Source organism: Thamnophis sirtalis, unplaced genomic scaffold, assembly GCF_051295495.1.
Source record: "Thamnophis sirtalis isolate CommonGarterSnake01/CBP01778 unplaced genomic scaffold, rThaSir2_p1.2 scaffold_8, whole genome shotgun sequence".
Classification (NCBI taxonomy): domain Eukaryota; kingdom Metazoa; phylum Chordata; class Lepidosauria; order Squamata; family Natricidae; genus Thamnophis; species Thamnophis sirtalis.
In genome coordinates, this window is record NW_028261388.1 from 2396119 (window position 1) to 2413618 (window position 17500).

The 17500-nt window shown below is 46.9% G+C and overlaps 1 protein-coding gene across 1 annotated transcript in view; it reads right to left on the reverse strand.

Moving 5' to 3' along the window:
* Positions 1 to 2753, reverse strand: part of RELT (RELT TNF receptor) — a 19166-nt gene extending 16413 nt beyond the window's left edge. Inside the window, 1 exon segment of the mRNA XM_087722020.1 lies at positions 2661 to 2753. Within this exon segment, the coding sequence (XP_087578146.1) occupies positions 2661 to 2753 (93 nt within the window).
* Positions 2754 to 17500: the final 14747 nt, after the last annotated feature.

The window sequence follows — 17500 nt, forward strand, 5'->3', positions numbered from 1 at the left end:
ATTTGCGGACTTCAACTCCTAGAATTCCCCAGCCAACCATGCTGGCTGGCTGGGGAATTCTGGGAGTTGAGGTCCGCAAATCTTTAAAATTGCCATGGTTTGGAGAGCTTGCAAATAAGTGACATTCAAGGACTCCAATTCTTTGGTTGTGCCCGCCAACGGCCAGCGGATCCGGCCGCAGAGTCAGACAGTGAGGAGGTTGGGGACGAACGTGTCCTGGAGTCTGGGGAAGGCTCGGACGAGGGGTCTCCGTCGGAGGCAGAGATGGGGCCAAGGCCGCCTGGTAGTTCTCAGCTGCCTCCGGAGCGAGACAGCAGTGAGGCAGAGGAACAGCTGGAGCCTGTTCCCAGTGTGCGCATGCGCAGAGCTTCCAAAAGACAAGAACAGCTCAGAAATCAGGGTCGACTCGGGAGTAAAGCCACAGGTGGACGGTGAGTGGGCCCCTCCCGTAGGAAATAAAAGAGGAGCGAAAGGGGAGGGGGCTTTTGCAGGAAACAATCCGTCCGTTTGTTCGTTCATTTCAGGAGTGTGAAGATCTGTCCGTGAATCTCAGAGACTCTGTGCCAAGTCTTTCCTTGCACAGCACGGCGTTCGGAAAAGATTTACATGGCGGCTTTCCAAGCTAGATAAGGTCTGTGGTCATAAATTCACCTTTGAAAGACTGTTTGCCAGGCTTTTGATGAAGGTTAATGGGAGGAATTCACATTTGTTTAATAAAAGGGGTTTTGTCAGAACCAGGACTCTGCCTGGTGATTTTTGGGGTCAAAACAGCTTTTTCCAAAATTAAAACCCCAAAACTTGGGAAACTAGGGCAACTGAAGAGGATCATTCAGATCTGGAATTTGGTCCAGTGTCAAGAACAGTGCAATCCTTCCCAATTCCCAGAAGGGACCTAATTCTTTCAGTTCCTTAAATCCCAGAAATCAGGAGGGGGGATACAGACCGTGCCAAGGAAAGGAACAAATTTGCTTTTTTTAAACAAGACCCGCTTCTTAGAAAAAAATATTGATTTGCAAACTTTCAAAGTTGATCAAAGGTAATTGCGTGCACTTACAGCTGTTCATGAGCCGAGGTGGCGCAGTGGTTAGGGTGCAGTACTGCAGGCCACTTCAGCTGACTGTTATCTGCAGTTCAGCGGTTTCAAATCTCACCAGGCTCAAGGTTGACTCAGCCTTCCATCCTTCCGAGGTGGGTGAAATGAGGACCCAGACTGTGGGGGCGATATGCTGACTCTGTAAAACCGCTTAGAGAGGGCTGAAAGCTCTATGAAGCGGTATATAAGTCTAACTGCTATTGCTATTGCTATTTAGTGACCGTTACAATGGCGCTGAAACGTGTCTTACGAACAGTCCTCACACTTACGACCGTTGGGGTATTTCCCCAGTCACGTGATCAGATTTCGGAACAGTTGCAATGCCCAAACGTCGCATGATCACATTTTGCAATCTTCCCAGCGAGCAAAATCGATGATTGAAGCTGAGTTGGTTTAACGACCGCCTGATCCACTTAACAACCGTGGCAAAAACAAAAGGTTGCAAAGTTGGGCCCTGCTGATTTAACCCCCTTGCTTCATAATGGAAACCCTTGTTCCTATTGTGGTCGTTAAGTCGAGGACAACAAGAGGTTGAACTGAACTTGATTTTGGCATTGTCTAAAGTTGACGCATTAGGGCTGCGCAATGCCAAAATTAATGTCTTTTTTTTTCTCTCTAAAAGAAGGCGGTTCCAGGAAAATTTTTGGGCCGTGTTCGTCCTGAAGCAGGATGAATTCACTCCGTGACGTGTTTGCAAAGGGGAAAAATTATTCAGGATTTCCATAAACGATTTCACCAAATTGCCAAGGCGTTTAACCGCAAGAGACAAGCAAGGAAGACGTCCACAAAATTTCTCTTAATGTGCTTTTTAATCCCAGATTTGGGGTCAGCTACAGATTCTTGGAAAGTAGAATAAAACTTCCAGCCTATTTTTAATTTCTGGGTGCAATTTATTTGACGAACTTGAAGCTCTTCTTCCTGGCTTCCCTCTCAGGATGAGATGCCATGAATGTATTAAAAATGTTTATTGCTATGTAGTGGCTCAGGGACTAAGAGGTTGAGCTTGTCGATCAGAAAGGCCGGCAGTTCAGCGGTTCGAATCCCTAGAACTGCATAATGGAGTGAGCTCCCATGACTTGTTCCAGCTTCTCCCAACCTAGTATACAAATTATTGAGCGATGCGGTGGCTCAGGGGCTAAAGAGGCTGAGCTTGTCGATCAGAAAAGGTCGGCAGTTCGGCGGTTCCGAATCCCCAGCGCTGCGTAACGGCGTGAGCTCCCGTGACTTGTCCCAGCTTCTGCCAATCTAGCAGTTCGAAAGCAGGTAAAAAATGCAAGTAGAAAAACAGGAACCACCTTTGGTGGGAAGGGAACAGCCTTCCGTGCGCCTTTGGTGTTGAGTCATGCCGGCCACATGACCACGGAGACGTCTTCGGACAGCGCTGGCTCTTCGGCTTTGAAACGGAGATGAGCAGCGCCTCCTACAGTCGGGAACGACTAGCACGCATGTGCAAGGGGAACCTTTACCTTATGTGTCTTCTATTGACTTACAACCATTCATTCAGTGACTGTTCAAATTTACGACGGCACTGGAAAAAAAGTGACTTACAGAAGTTTTTCACACTTACAAACATTGCAGAATCTTCCTGGTCACCGTGATCAAATTTCATATGCTTGGCAAGGGACTCATAGTTATGACGGTTGCAAGGTCCTAGGGTCATGCAATCCTCTTTTGTGACCTTCCAACAAGCAAAGTCAGTGGAGAAGCCGGATTCACTTAACAACCGTATAAACCCGAGACTATCTGTATTTATTAACAAATTCTCTTGTTACACTGCTTCCATTATTTCCCAGCTTCCCGACAATCTCTCAGTCCTAAGGACAGTTGGAAAACTTGGAGAGAGAGAAAGAGAGAGAGAAAAGAGACAGAGAGAAAGAGCAACACAGAGAAAAAGGCAGAGAGACAGAGAGAGAGAGAAAGACAGAGACAAAAACAGAGAGAGGGAGAGAGAGAGAGAGAGAGCAGAAGACAGAGAGAGACACACAGAGAGAAGAGAGACAGAGAGAAAGAGAGAAAGAGAGACAGAAAGAGAGACAGAGAAAGACAGAGAGAGAAAGAGAGACAGAAAGATAGAGAGAAAGAGGACAGAGAGAAAAGGAGAGAAAGAGACACACAGAGAGAGAGAGAGAAGACACAAAGAGAAAGAGACAGAAAGACAGAGAGAAAGACAGAGAGACAGATAGAGAAAGAGAGAGAGAGACACACACATACACACAAAGAGAAAGAGACAGAAAGACAGAGAGAAAGACAGAGAGAAAGACAGGAAGACAGAGAGAGAAAGACAGAGAGAAAGACAGAGAGAGAGAGAGAGAGAGAGACGCACACAGAGACAGAAAGACAGAGAGAAAGAGACACAGAGAGAAAGAGAGAAAGAGAGAGAAACAGACACAGAAAGATACACAGAAAGAGAAAGAGACAGAAAGACAGAGAGAAAGACAGAGACAAATAGAGAGAGACACACACATACACACAGAGATAAAGAGAGACAGAAAGACACAGAGAAAGAGACACAGAGAGAGAGAAAGACAGAGAGAAAGACAGAGAGAGAGACAAAGAGAGAGAGTGACACACACAGAGAAAGAGAGAGAAAGACAGAGAGAAAGAGACACAGAGAGAAAGAGAGACAGAAAGACACAGAGAAAGACACAGAGAAAGAGAGACAGAGAGGCAGAAAGACAGAGAAAGAGACAAAGAGATTCGAAATCCTCCCTTTGAAAATAATTTATTAACTGGAAAACATGCTGATTTTTTGCATAACTTGGCAATCGAAACCATGAGGTCTCCATTCAAAACACACACACAGAGAGAGAGAGAGAGAGAGAAGAGAGAGAGAGAGAGAGAGAGAGAGAGAGAGAGAGAGAGAGAGAGAGAGAGAGAGAGAGAGAGAGAGAGAGAGAGAGAGAGAGAGAGAGAGAGAGAGAGAGAGAGAGAGAGAGAGCCAGCTCCTTGTTAAACGAAATTCTTTGCATTCTCTGAACTATTCAGATGCTGCCAAACTGGATCCAATTTAAAAGTAAGAAGAAACTTCCTGACAGTGACAACGATTAACCAGAGCAACAGCTTTTCTCCGGAAGTTGTGGGTGCTCCGATACTGGAAGTTTGAAAGAATAAACTGGACGGCCATTGGTCAAAAATGGTATAGCGTTTCCTGCCTGAGCAGGGAAGGGAGGGCTGGACTAGAAGACCTCCAGGCCCCTTCCAGCTCTGGTTATTCTATGTTCCTGAACAGGGAGGGGAGGGCTGGACTAGAAGACCTCCAAGGCCCCTTCCAGCTCTGGTTATTCTATGTTCCTGAGCAGGGAAGGGAGGGCTGGACTAGAAGACCTCCAAGACCCCTTCCAGCTCTGGTTATTCTATGTTCCTGAGCAGGGAAGGGAGGGCTGGACTAGAAGACCTCCAAGGCCCCTTCCAGCTCTGGTTATTCTATGTTCCATGTTCTATCTCACACCCCCCCCCCCCCCCCCGCCCTCCCAACTTCCAAGTAGAAAAAGAATTCTTGCAGAATTATTCAAAAAATAATTTTAAAGAGAAAACGCTTCACTTATGCAACAGAGAAGGGGGGAAAAATGACCAAACTACTTTTTAAAATGGATAGTGAATTGAGAGAATATATCCGCGCTTGCCTTCCTATCCAAATCATTTCAAAGCTGACTTATATTTTAACACACACACACACACACATTCTGAAAAGTCGTGTCTTTTTTCTATTGGATGCTGTTGTCATCTATTGTAAATTATAATTCTGCTTTAAGGTGTAATTCTATTGTGAGTTGTAATTAAGTTGTAATTCTCTTCCAGAGGGACACTTGGAAGAGACCTGCTGGGGCAGGGAATAAATCCTTATCGTAATCACTCTTTCTGCCCTTGTCTTTAAAAGATGACGGGTTAGAAGACATCAATAATGAGGCTAAAAGATGCTTGTGGAGGCACTGAGGATCTTCTAGATAACTCAAGGGATGGGAAAGTGTCCCTATCATCATCTAGGAACTAACTACTTGGATTAGCAATGGGAAACTATTTCTGGAGTTGAATATGCTACACCAGTGTTTCTCAACCTTGGCAACTTGAAGATGTCCGGACTTCAACTCCCAGAATTCCCCAGCCAGCAAATAACATCCCCAAAACAGCCTGAAAACAGCCTGAAAACAGGATGAAAAACAGCCTGAAAACAGCCCCAAAACAGCCTGAAAACGGCCCCACAAACGACTAAAAAACAACGACTAAAAACAGGATGAAAATGGCCTGAAAACAGCCCAAAACCAGCCTGAAAACAGTATGAAAACAGCCTGAAAAACAGCCCAAAAACGGCCTGAAAACGGCCTGAAAAACTAGGACTCCAAGATCCCTTTCACAGTTACTACTACTGAGCAAGGTACCACCTATACTGTACCTGTGCATTTCGTTTTTGTTGCTTAATTGTAGACCTACAGAATACAGAATAACAGAGTTAGAAGGGACCTTGGAGGTCTTCTAGCCCAACCCCCTACTTAGGCAGGAAACCCTACACCAACTCAGACAATGATTGTCAATCTCTTCTTAAAAACTTCCAGTGTTGGGGCATTCACAACTTCTGGAGGCAATCTGTTCCACTGATTAATTGTTCTCACTGTTAGGAAGTTTCTCCTTAATACAGGTTGATTCTCTCCTTCATTAGTTCCACCCGTTGCTTCTTGTTCTGCCCTCAGGTGCCTTGGAGAATAGTTTGGCTCCCTCTTCTTTGTGGCAACCCCTGAGATACTGGAAGGAAGGAAGTTGGGAAGGAAGGAAGGAAGGAAGGAAGGAAGGAAGGAGAGAAGGAAGGAAGGAAGGAAGGAAGGTGGGAAGGAAGGAAGCAGAGAAGAATGGAGGGAGGAAGGAAGGAGAGAAGGAAGGAAGGAGAGGAGGGAAGGAGGAGAGGAAGAGGGAGGGAAGGGAGGAGAGAAGGAAGGGAGGAGAGAAGGAAGGATCTCTCCTTGATGCGTTCCACCCATGCTTCTTGTCCTGCCTTCAGGTGCCTTGGAGAATAGCTTGACTCCCTCTTCTTTTGGGGCAAGCCCTGAGATACTGGAAGGAAGGAAGGAGGGAAGGAAGGAAGTTGGGAAGGAAGGAAGGAAGGAGAGAAGGAAGGAAGGAAGATGGGAAGGAAGGAAGCAGAGAAGAAATGGAGGAGGGAGGAAGCAAGGAGAGAAGGAAGGAAGGAGGGAAAGGAGGAGAGGAGGGAAAGGGAGAGAGAAGGAAGGAGGGAGGAAGGAAGGAAGGAGAGGAGGGAAGGGAGGAGAGAAGGAAGGAAGGAGAGAAGGAAGGAAGGAGGGGAAGGGAGGAGAGAAGGAAGGGAGGAGGGAAGGAAGGATCTCTCCTTGATTAGTTTCCACCCATTGCTTCTTGTCCTGCCCTCAGGTGCCTTGGAGAATAGCTTGACTCCCTCTTCTTTGGGGCAACCCCTGAGATATTGGAAGGCTGCTATCATGTCTCCCCTAGTTCTTTTCATTAAACCAGACATAGATAACAGATCACAGGATAACAAAGTTGGAAGGTAACTTAGAGGTCATCTAGTCCAGCCCCCTGCTCAAGTAGGAGCCTACACCATTCCAGACAAATGGTTATCCAATCTCTTCTTAAAAAGCTTCCAGTGTTGGAGCGTTTACAACTTCTAAAGGCAAGTCGTTCAGAATAACTGAGCTGGAGGGGATCTTTGAGGTCTTCTAGTCCAACCTCCTACTTGAGTAGGAGATCCTATACCATTCGAGACAAATGGTTATCCAATCTCTTCTTAAAACTTCCAGTGGTGGGAGCATTCACAACTTCTGGTGGCAAGCTGTTCCACTGCTTAATTGTCCTCACTGTTAGGAAGTTTCTCCTTAATTACAGGTTACTTCTCTCCTTGATTAGTTTCCACCCATTGCTTCTTGTCCTGCCCTCAGGTGCTTTGGAGAATAGTTTGACTCCCTCTCTTTGTGGCAACCCCTGAGATATTGGAAGGCTGCTATCATGTCTCCCCTGGTCCTTCTTTCTCTTAAACTAGAGATACCCAGTTCCTGCAACTGTTCTTCATATGTTTTAGCCTCCAGTCCCCTAATCCTCTTTCTTGCTCTTCTCTGCATTCTTTCCAGAGTCTCCACATCTTTTCTACATCGGGGTGACCAAAATTGGATACCGTATTCCAAGTGTGGCCTTACCAAGGCCTTATAAAGTGGTATTAACCCTTCATGTGATCTTGATTCTGTCCCTCTGTTGATGCAGCCTAGAACTGTGTTGGCTTTTTTGCAGCTGCTGCCCACGGCTGGCTCCTATTTAATGGTTGTCCACTCGGACTCCAAGATCCCTCTCACAGTTCCTACTACTGAGCAAGGTACCACCTATACTGTACCTGTGCATTTCGTTTTTGTTGCTTAATTGTAGACCTACAGAATACAGAACAACAGAGTTAGAAGGACCTTGGAGGTCTTCTAGCCCAACCCCTACTTAGGCAGGAAACCCTACACCAACTCAGACAATGATTGTCCAATCTCTTCTTAAAAACTTCCAGTGTTGGGGCATTCACAACTTCTGGAGGCAATCTGTTCCACTGATTAATTGTTCTCACTGTTAGGAAGTTTCTCCTTAATTACAGGTTGATTCTCTCCTTCATTAGTTTCCACCCATTGCTTCTTGTTCTGCCCTCAGGTGCCTTGGAGAATAGTTTGACTCCCTCTTCTTTGGGGCAACCCCTGAGATATTGGAAGGAAGTAAGGTGGGAAGGAAGGAAGTTGGGAAGGAAGGAAAGAAGGAAGGAAGGAAGGAGAGAAGGAAGGAAGGAAGATGGGAAGGAAGGAAGTTGGGAAGGAAGGAAAGAAGGAAGGAAGGAGAGAAAGAAGGAAGGAAGATGGGAAGGAAGGAAGCAGAGAAGAAATGGAGGGAGGGAGGAAGCAAGGAGAGAAGGAAGGAAGGAGAGGAGGGAAGGGAGGAGAGAAGGAAGGGAGGAGAGAAGGAAGGATCTCTCCTTGATTAGTTTCCACCCATTGCTTCTTGTCCTGCCCTCAGGTGCTTTGGAGAATAGTTTGACTCCCTCTTCTTTGGGGCAACCCCTGAGATATTGGAGCACTGCTATCCTGTCTCCCCTGGTCCTTCTTTTCATTCAACTAGACATTCCCAGTTCCTGCAACCGTTCTTCATATGTTTTAGTCTCCAGTCCCCTAATCCTCTTTGTTGCTCTTCTCTGCACTCTTTCCAGAGTCTCCACATCTTTTCTACATCGTGGCGACCACAACTGGAGGCCGCTGTGATGTGGTGGGATTGCAACTGAAAGGAGCACTTGTTTTCCATGCGCCCTTCTGTTTCTTATGACGCAGGATTAGCTCAGCCTTGCACCGGGGGATGCCTCTGCCAGAATTCCACATGAGCGTGGCTCAACTCCTCACGTGGCGGAGATAGCAAGGGTCTTTGTTCGGGTGCCCACATCTGCCTACCACCCCCATTGCAAAAGTCTGTTTGTGTTTGTTTTAACCGCGATCAACACAAAGGCACTGCGGTTCCCTTTTTAAAAAATTCTTAACGGCACTACAGAGTCCTAGTCCTTGCATTACAACATCGAGGGAGCCCAACGCTTACGTGAGACGGTGGTTAAGTGAGTTTTTGACCGATTGCGCCACCTTCGTTAACACCCCACGTGTTAAGTAGAATCCGTGCAGTTGTGAAGTTAGTGACGGTTGTTAAGCGGGTCCGGCTTCCCCATTGAGCTTGAATAGAATAGAATAACAAGAATAGAATGACCGAGTTGGAAGGGGCCTTGGAGGTCATCTAGTCCAACCCCTTGCTCAGGCAGGAAATCCTACACCCTTTCAGGCAAATGGCTATCCAACATCTTCTTAAAGACTTCCAGGGTTGGGGCCTTCACAACTTCTGGAGGCAACTTCTGTTCCACTGATTCATTGGTCTCAGTGGCAGGAAATTTCTCCTGAAGTTGCTTCTCTCCTTGATTAGTTTCCACCCATTGCGTCTTGTTCTGCCTTCAGGTGCCTTGGAGAATAGTTTGACTTCCCCTTCTTTGGGGCAACCCCTGAGATACTGGAAGGAAGGAAGGTGGGAAGGAAGGAAAGAAGGAAGGAAGGCAGAAGGAAGGAAGGAAGGAAAGTGGGAAGGAAGGAGCAGAGAAGGGAGGGAGGGAGGAAGCAAGGAGAGAAGGAGGGAAGGAAGGAAGGAGAGGAGGAGGGAAGGAAGGAGAGAAGGAAGCAAAGAAAGAAGGAAGGATCTCTCCTTGATCAGTTTCTATCCATTATTCCTCGTCTGGGCCTTCAGGTGCTTTGGAGAATAATTTGACTGCCTCTTCTTTGGGGCAACCCCTGAGATACTCAAATGAAGGAAGGTGGGAAGGAAGGAAGGTGGGAAGGAAGGAAGGAAAGAAGAAAGGAAGGAGAGAATGAAGAAAGGAAGGAAGGTGGGAAGGAAGGAAGCAGAGAAGAAAGGGAGGGAGGAAGCAAGGAGAGAAGGAGAGAAGGAAGGAAGGAGAGGAGGAAGGAACAAGAGAAGGAAGGGAGGAGGGAAGGAAGGATCTCTCCTTGATTAGTTTCCACCCATTGCTTCTTGTTCTGCCCTCAGGTGCCTTGGAGAATAGTTTGACTCCCTCTTCTTTGGGGCAACCCCAAAATATTGGAAGACTGCTATCATGTCTCCCCTGGTCCTTCTTTCTAGTAAACCAGACATACCCAAAATTCCTGCAACCGTTCTTCCTATATTTAAGTCTCCAGTTTGCTTGCATAAAGGTCACAAAAAGGGGTTAGCGTGACTCCGGGACCCTGCAACCGTCATAAATATGAACCAGTTTCCAAGCATCTCAATTTTGATCATGTGACCGCGGGGCCATAAGTGTGAAAAACGGTAATAAATCCCCATTTTCAGGGCTGTTGCAGCTTCAAACGCTCAGTAAACAAATTGTTGTAAGTTGAAGAATATCTGTAGATGTAGTCACAGCTTCCCAAAACATCTATATTGTCCGTCTCCCACGGGGGGTCTCCAACCTTAGCGCCTTTAAGACCTGTGAACTTCCTTCCCCAGACATAAGACGCTTTTTCCAGTGCCGTTTTTCATACTTACGACCGTTGCAGTGTTCCCCAGGGTCAACATCATCCAAATTTGGCCATTTGGCGACTGACTCCTATTAGTGACGATTGCAGCGTCGCCCGGGGTCAACCCATCCCCCTTTGCAACCTCTCTGACAAGCGAAGTCAATGGGGAAGCCCGCTTCACTTAACGGCCGTGCTACCGACAGAACAACCGCTGATTCACCTAACGACGATGGCAAAAGCAAAGTCATAAAATGGGTCAAAAGCTGGAAACGTGAGGCTCAACGGTGTTCGTAGGCCGAGGACTTGCTGCAGAAGCCACAAAGGACATCCAGAAAGTTGTATTTGGGGCTAAGGGAGGAGAAAATTTTGCACGTTTCAATTTCCTCTCCAACGAGAATCACGAAAGGAAGCGAAAGGAATTAAATGGTACTTTGTTCCTTCCAACTTCTTCGCATCCATTTGTGATGTGTGCGACCCAAACAACGTTGACAAAGGGAAGAAGGCTTACAGAAAGCCCATGGGATGACACACACACACACCCGCGTGTGAGCAAAAAATGCACCAGCCAGCCAGAGGTGAACTTGAGAGGCACCATAAGAGAATGTTTGTTAATGTGTGTTAATGTTTAATCAATTTATATGCCGCCCAATCCCGAAGGACTCCGGGCGGCTTAAATAAAAACAATTTAAAAAATACTAAAAAATGTAAAAACTAGAAAGACAAGGAAGTTAAAAAAAAACACAACACATGTACTCAACCTTAGTGGGGCTGGACCTCATTCAAGAGGTCAACAGCCCCAGGCCTGCCGGAATAGCCAGGTCTTAATAGACTTACGGAAGGCCGAGAAAAGGATAATCTGATTTAAACCGAGACACTAATATTTAGAGGCAAAGGTTGTAAGTACATTGCAGGAGGAGGGAAGATTGAAAGCCTCTTGTGCTGAGAAGTGGGAAGAATCTCATGTTTTCGGCTCAGGAGGACTGGGAAATATTTATTATAGTGGTTTATATTCCAGCGTTTGGCTTTTTAATATCTATATATCTATATATGTGTTGCATTCGTGCTGATAAATAAATAAAGGAGACTAGTATAGATCTATTTCAAGCTACTTAGCTCTCATCAGCTAGCCATTCCCTTACTGGGATTCGAACCTGGGCTGTATTGCATATTAAGCAGTTGTGTTAACCACTAAGCCACAAGGTTCTCCTCCTTTATCAGCTGAGCCAGGGAAATAGGTATGTATTTAGTGTCACAACCCCTGATATGCCCAAAAATATGGGAGGAAGCATACTGCTTCCATTCTCTGTCTTCCATTCTCTGTCACTGAGCCAAGGTGGCGCAGTGGTTAAATGCAGCACTGCAGGCTACTGCTAGATCAGCAGTTCAGCGGTTCAAATCTCACCGGCTCAGGGTTGACTCAGCCTTCCATCCTTCCGAGGTGGGTAAAATGAGGACCCAGATTGTTGGGGGCAATATGCTGACTCTCTGTAAACCGCTTAGAGAGGGCTGAAAGCCCTATGAAGCGGTATATAAGTCTACTGCTATTGCTATTGCTATTGCTATTGGCTTGTCACAAGAGACCATCACGACAGAAAGCCATTATTTTTACTGTTGCCTTTGTTACATTTGTGTTGCATTTGTGCTGATAAATAAATAAAGGGAGACTAGTACAGATCTATTTCAAGCTATTTAGCTCTCATCAGCTAGCCATACCCTTACTAGGCTTTTTGGGCATACCAGGGGTTGTGACACTAAATACATACCTATTTCCCTGGCTCAGCTGATAAAGGAGGAGAACCTTGTGGCTTAGTGGTTAACACAACTGCTTAATATGTAATACAGCCCAGGTTCAAATCCCAGAATTCCCCAGCCAGCATTATATGGAGGATTGGAGGATTATAAAATTTTGGTATTAAATATTATGGATGTTTAGCTAAAACAGGATATGAGGATTTAATGTTAAAGGAGGATTTTATAAATACGTAAAAGAAATGCCAGTATGTGGTTTTGTATTAAATCTTGGTATATTTTATGATGAAGGACGTTTAAATAATTATAGTCAAATAAAAGTGGAGGTATGATGATGGTTATCTAATAAATATCCGAGTTAAGGTATTAGAATTAATATGAATTATATTTGATGACGGTGGAAGAGATGCACAAAAGCATTTTGTAACCAGCTGATACACTTTCTACAGCATGTAAAGGAGGGGGATTTGTATGTTTGTTTTGAAAAAAAAATATTTAAAAAAAAAGAGAGAGGAAGAAAAGAAAGGAAATAACACACAATTAGCAATCGTCCCAGCCAGACAGGAAGAAGGAACTTCCTTCGTTTTGAAGGAAAAGGTGATTCTTGAAATAAACAGCAGGAAGTGTGGAAAAAAGACAAAGGAACAGATGCTGAAATAGAGACTTTAGGTAGCAAAAGTATACAAAATGCAGATTTTGGGGCCCCCAAAGTGTACAAAATAGAGATTTGGGGCATCAAATTTGGTAAAATACATGTAGTCCTCGACTTACGGCCGCAAGCGAGCCTAAAATTTATGTTGTAAAGTGAAACATTGGTTAAACACCTGCCCCATTTTTCCGAACTTCCTTGTCACAGTCGTTAAGCGAATCACTGCTGTGGTTAAGTTAGTGACCTGGTTGTTAAGCGAATCTGGCTTCCTCGTCGACTTCGCTTGCCGGAAAGCCGCCAAAGGGAGCCCCCCCCCCCTCCGGGGACAAGGCAGCCGTCGTAAATACGAGTGAGTTGTCAAAAGAATCCGAATGTAAACCACCGGATTGTGGGGGGTGCTTCAACGGTCGTAAGTGTGAAAAACAGTCCTTTTTTTCAGCGCCTTTGCGACGTCGAACCGTCACTAAACGAACTGTTATAAACCGAGGACTAGCTGTGGTGGTTTGGGAGTGGCGTCGGGTCTCCTGCTTGAGGAGGAGTGGCGGGGTCAGACTAGATGACCCCCAAGGTCCCTTCCAACTCCTTCCATCTGCAAAGAACAGAAGTTGCCCCAGATGTTGTGGGAGCTTCATCCCCTGGAGGCTTTTGAGAAGAGACGAGGCAGCCATTTGCCTGATATGGGGTCGGGTCTCCTGCTTGAGGGGGGGGGTCAGACTAGATGACCCCCAAGGTCCCCTCCAACTCCTTCAATCTGCAAAGAACAGAAGTTGCCTCAGAAGTTGTGGGAGCTTCATCCCCCTGGAGGCTTTTGAGAAGAGACGAGGCAGTCATTTGTCTGATATGGTGTCGGGTCTCCTGCTTGAGGGGGGGTCAGACTAGATGACCCCCAAGGTCCCTTCCAACTCCTTCAATCTGCAAAGAACAGAAGTTGCCTCAGAAGTTGTGGGAGCTTCATCCCCCTGGAGGCTTTTGAGAAGAGACGAGGCAGTCATTTGTCTGATATGGTGTCGGGTCTCCTGCTTGAGGGGGTGTCAGACTAGATGACCCCCAAGGTCCCCTCCAACTCCTTCAATCTGCAAATCGTAAGTGTGGAAAAACAGTCCTTTTTTCAGTGCCTTTGTGACGTCGAACCGTCACTAAACGAACTGTTATAAATCGAGGACTAGCTGCGGTGGTTTGGGATTTTCAGCAGCTTTTTCAAAGTCTCTCGAATCCCCAAACAGCTGCCGTTGTGTCAACAGGGACTCAAAATACACAAATATACACCAGTGTTTCTCAACCTTGGTGACTTTAAGTCCTGTGGACTTCAACTCCCAGAATCCCCCAGCCAGCACAGCTGTGCTGGCTGGGGGATTCTGGGAGTTGAAGTCCACAGGACTTAAAGTCACCAAGGTTGAGAAACACTGCATATACACAAACACACAAACACCCATTCACGAGACCACAGCTATGCCATTGAGATGGAAATTCCCTCCCTCTCCTCTCCCACGGCCTCTGGGGAGGCTCGGTGCCAGCGCATTCGCTCTGGCGCATCCCTTCCATGTTGTTTTGAATCTGTAACCCATGTGCTCCCTTCGGGGGAACGGAGACGAATCCCCCCCTTCCGAAAGCTCTTTGTGGGAGGGTTTTGTCTCCAGGCATTTGTGGGGAGCTTCATCCCGTTGAGAAGAGACAGGGCAGTCGCTTGTCTGAAGTGGCGCTAGAGAGGAGTGGGGGGGGTCAGACTAGATGACCCCCCAAGGTCCCTTCCAACTCCTTCAATCTGCAAAGAACAGAAGTTGCTTCAGAAGTTGTGGGAGCTTCATCCCCCCCTGGAGGCTTTTGAGAAGAGATTGGACAGCCAGTTGTCTGAAATGGTGTCGGGTTTCCTGCTCTGGAGGGTGGGGTCAGACTAGATGACCTCCAAGGTCCCCTCCAACTCCTTCAATCTGCAAAGAACAGAAGTTGTGGGAGCTTCATCCCCCCGGAGGCTTTTGAGCAGATATGGGACGGCCAGTTGTCTGAAATGCTGTCAGGTCTCCTGCTTGAGGAGGGGGGGGTCAGACTAGATGACCTCCAAGGTCATTTCCAACTCCTTCAATCTGCAAAGGACAGAAGTTGCCCCAGAAGTTGTGGGAGCTTCATCCCCCCTGGAGGCTTTTGAGAAGAGACGAGGCAGTCATTTGTCTGAAATGGTGTCGGGTTTCCTGCTCTGGAGGGTGGGGTCAGACTAGATGACCTCCAAGGTCCCTTACAACTCCTTCAATCTGCAAAGAACAGAAGTTGTGGGAGCTTCATCCCCCCGGAGGCTTTTGAGCAGAGATGGGACGGCCAGTTGTCTGAAATGCTGTCGGGTCTCCTGCTTGAGGAGGGGGGGTCAGACTAGATGACCCCCGAAGGTCCCTTCCAACTCCTTCAATCTGCGAAGGACAGAAGTTGCCTCAGAAGTTGTGGGAGCTTCATCCCCCTGGAGGCTTTTGAGAAGAGGTTGGACAGCCAGTTGTCTGAAATGGTGTCGGGTCTCCTGCTTGAGGAGGGGGTCAGACTAGATGACCTCCAAGGTCCCTTACAACTCCTTCAATCTGCAAAGAACAGAAGTTGCCTCAGATGTTGTGGGAGCTTCATCCCCCTGGAGGCTTTTGAGAAGAGATTGGACAGCCAGTTGTGTGAAATGGTGTCGGGTCTCCTGCTTGAGGAGGGTGGGGGGGGGGTCAGACTAGATGACCCCCAATGTCCCTTCCAACTGTTATTCTGTTTTGTTGGAAGCCCAGCGAAGCAGCCCATGCAATCAAGGCAGAACCTGCAGCCCACAACATCTGGTGTCAAGCTGTTCCACTGGTTAATTGTCCTCCCTGTCAGGAAATTCCTCCTTAATTCCAGGTTGCTCCTCTCCCGGATTAGTTTCCATCTATTGTTTCTTGTCCCGCCTTCAGGGGATTTGGAGAATCGCTTGGCTCCCTCTTCTTTGGGGCAGCCCTTCAAATATTAGGAGACTGCTATCATGTCTCCCCTGGTCCTTCTTTTCATTAAACTAGACACACCCAGTTCCTGCAACCGTTCTTCATATGTTTGAGCCTCCAGTCCCCTCATCCTCTTCGTTGCTTTTCTGCAGACACGTCCGTTAAAAAACCATCTTTCTTGCAATGCACCGGTTCCCTGCAGCTTCCTCGCTTTGGGATGAACCAAAATTCGGCCGTAATTAAACCCCCCCCCCCCCCCAATCACTTGCCGTGTCTGGAATTCCTATCCGTGCCATAAATAATGGCTCTCACTCCACAAAGCAAACTAAATGCGAAGTTTTCAATCCGTCTGGCTGGGGGAAAAAAAAAACAGATTGAAGGGCGTGCAAATCACTGCTTCTAAAAATAGACTTTACGCAGCTTCAGCCAGCCAGCCAAGTTGCAATCAAGGAGCAACCTGCAATCTCTAACAGACCTCGGCTGCCCCTTTGATTGGCACCTGCAGAGAGCTTTTCCCCCCATGGTACCCGGGGGTTTTCAGCATAATTCCTACCGTTGCTCAAGGAAGCCCCCAAACCTTGGGCTTTTTATTCTATATTTTTTCTTCTTTTGAAGCTAGCTATTAAATGTTTGAGGACTTGCCAGAAATGCCCACTAGGCAAGCCCACCCTAAAGTAAAAGGAAGGGGAGGGAAAGCAAGTGCTTTCTCTCTTTTTTTTTTTTAACAAACCGGATAAATCTGCAGCCTGTAATTTGGACGGATTGCAATTTCCCCCCGTCTCAAGGAAGACTAAAATTCAGCATAACAGGGAGAGTTAAGACTTTGCTAGGGGAGAAAATGTCCCTAAGAACTGCAAACTCATGGGGGAAAAAATATATCATCATGCATCTTATTATGCAGAGGAATTAAAAAGGCTCTTGATAGCAATGGGCCTTAGACTTATATACCGCTTCACGGTGCTTTTCTAGCCCTCTCTAAGCGGTTTACAGAGTCAGCCTTTTGCCCCCAACAATCTGGGTCCTCATTTGACCCACCTCGGAAGGACGGAAGGCTGAGTCAACCTTGAGCCGGTGAGTTACTGGCAGCAAGGGGTGAATTAGCCTGCAGTACTGCATTCTCAACCACTGTGCCAATATGGATGGATGGAAGGAAGGAAGGAAGCAAGGAAGGAAGGAGAATGGGGGAAGGAAGGAAGGAAGGAGAATGGGGGAAGAAAGGAAGGAAGAAAGGAAGGAAGGAAGGAAGGAGAATGGGGGAAGGAAGGAAGGAAGGAAGGAAGGAGAATAGGGGAAGAAGGAAGGAAGGAAGAAAGGAAGGAAGGAAGGAAGGAGAATGGGGGAAGGAAGGAAGGAAGGAAGGAAGGAAGGAGAATAGGGGAAGAAGGAAGGAAGGAAGGAAGGAAGGAAGGAAGGAAGGAAGGAAGGAAGGAGAATGGGGAAGAAGGAAGGAAGGAAAGAGAATGGGGAAGAAGGAAGGGAGAATGTTGGAAGAAGAAAGGAAGGAATGAGAATGGGGGAAGAAGGAAGGAAGGAGAACGGGGGAAGAAGGAAGGAAGGAGAATAGGGGAAGAAGGAAGGAAGGAAGAAAGGAAGGAAGGAAGGAGAATGGGGAAGAAGAAAGGAAGGAAAGAGAATGGGGAAGAAGGAAGGGAGAATGTTGGAAGAAGAAAGGAAGGAAGGAGAACGGGGGAAGAAGGAAGGAAGGAGAATGGGAGAAGAAAGGAGAATGGGGGGAAAAGGAAGGACGGAGAATGGGGGAAAGAAGGAAGGAAGGAGAATGTTGGACGAAGAAAGGAAGGAAAGAGAATGGGGGAAGAAGGAAGGAAGGAAGGAAGGAAGGAAGGAGAATGGGGGAAGGAAGGAAGGAAGGAGAATGGGGAAGAAGGAAGGAAGGAAGGAGAATGGGGAAGAAGAAAGGAAGGAGAATGAGGGAAGGAAGGAGAATGGGGGAAGAAGGAATAGGCCTTAGACTTATATACTGCTTCACGGTGCTTCTCAGCCCTCTAAGCGGTTTACAGAGTCAGCCTCTTGCCCCCAATAATTTGGGTCC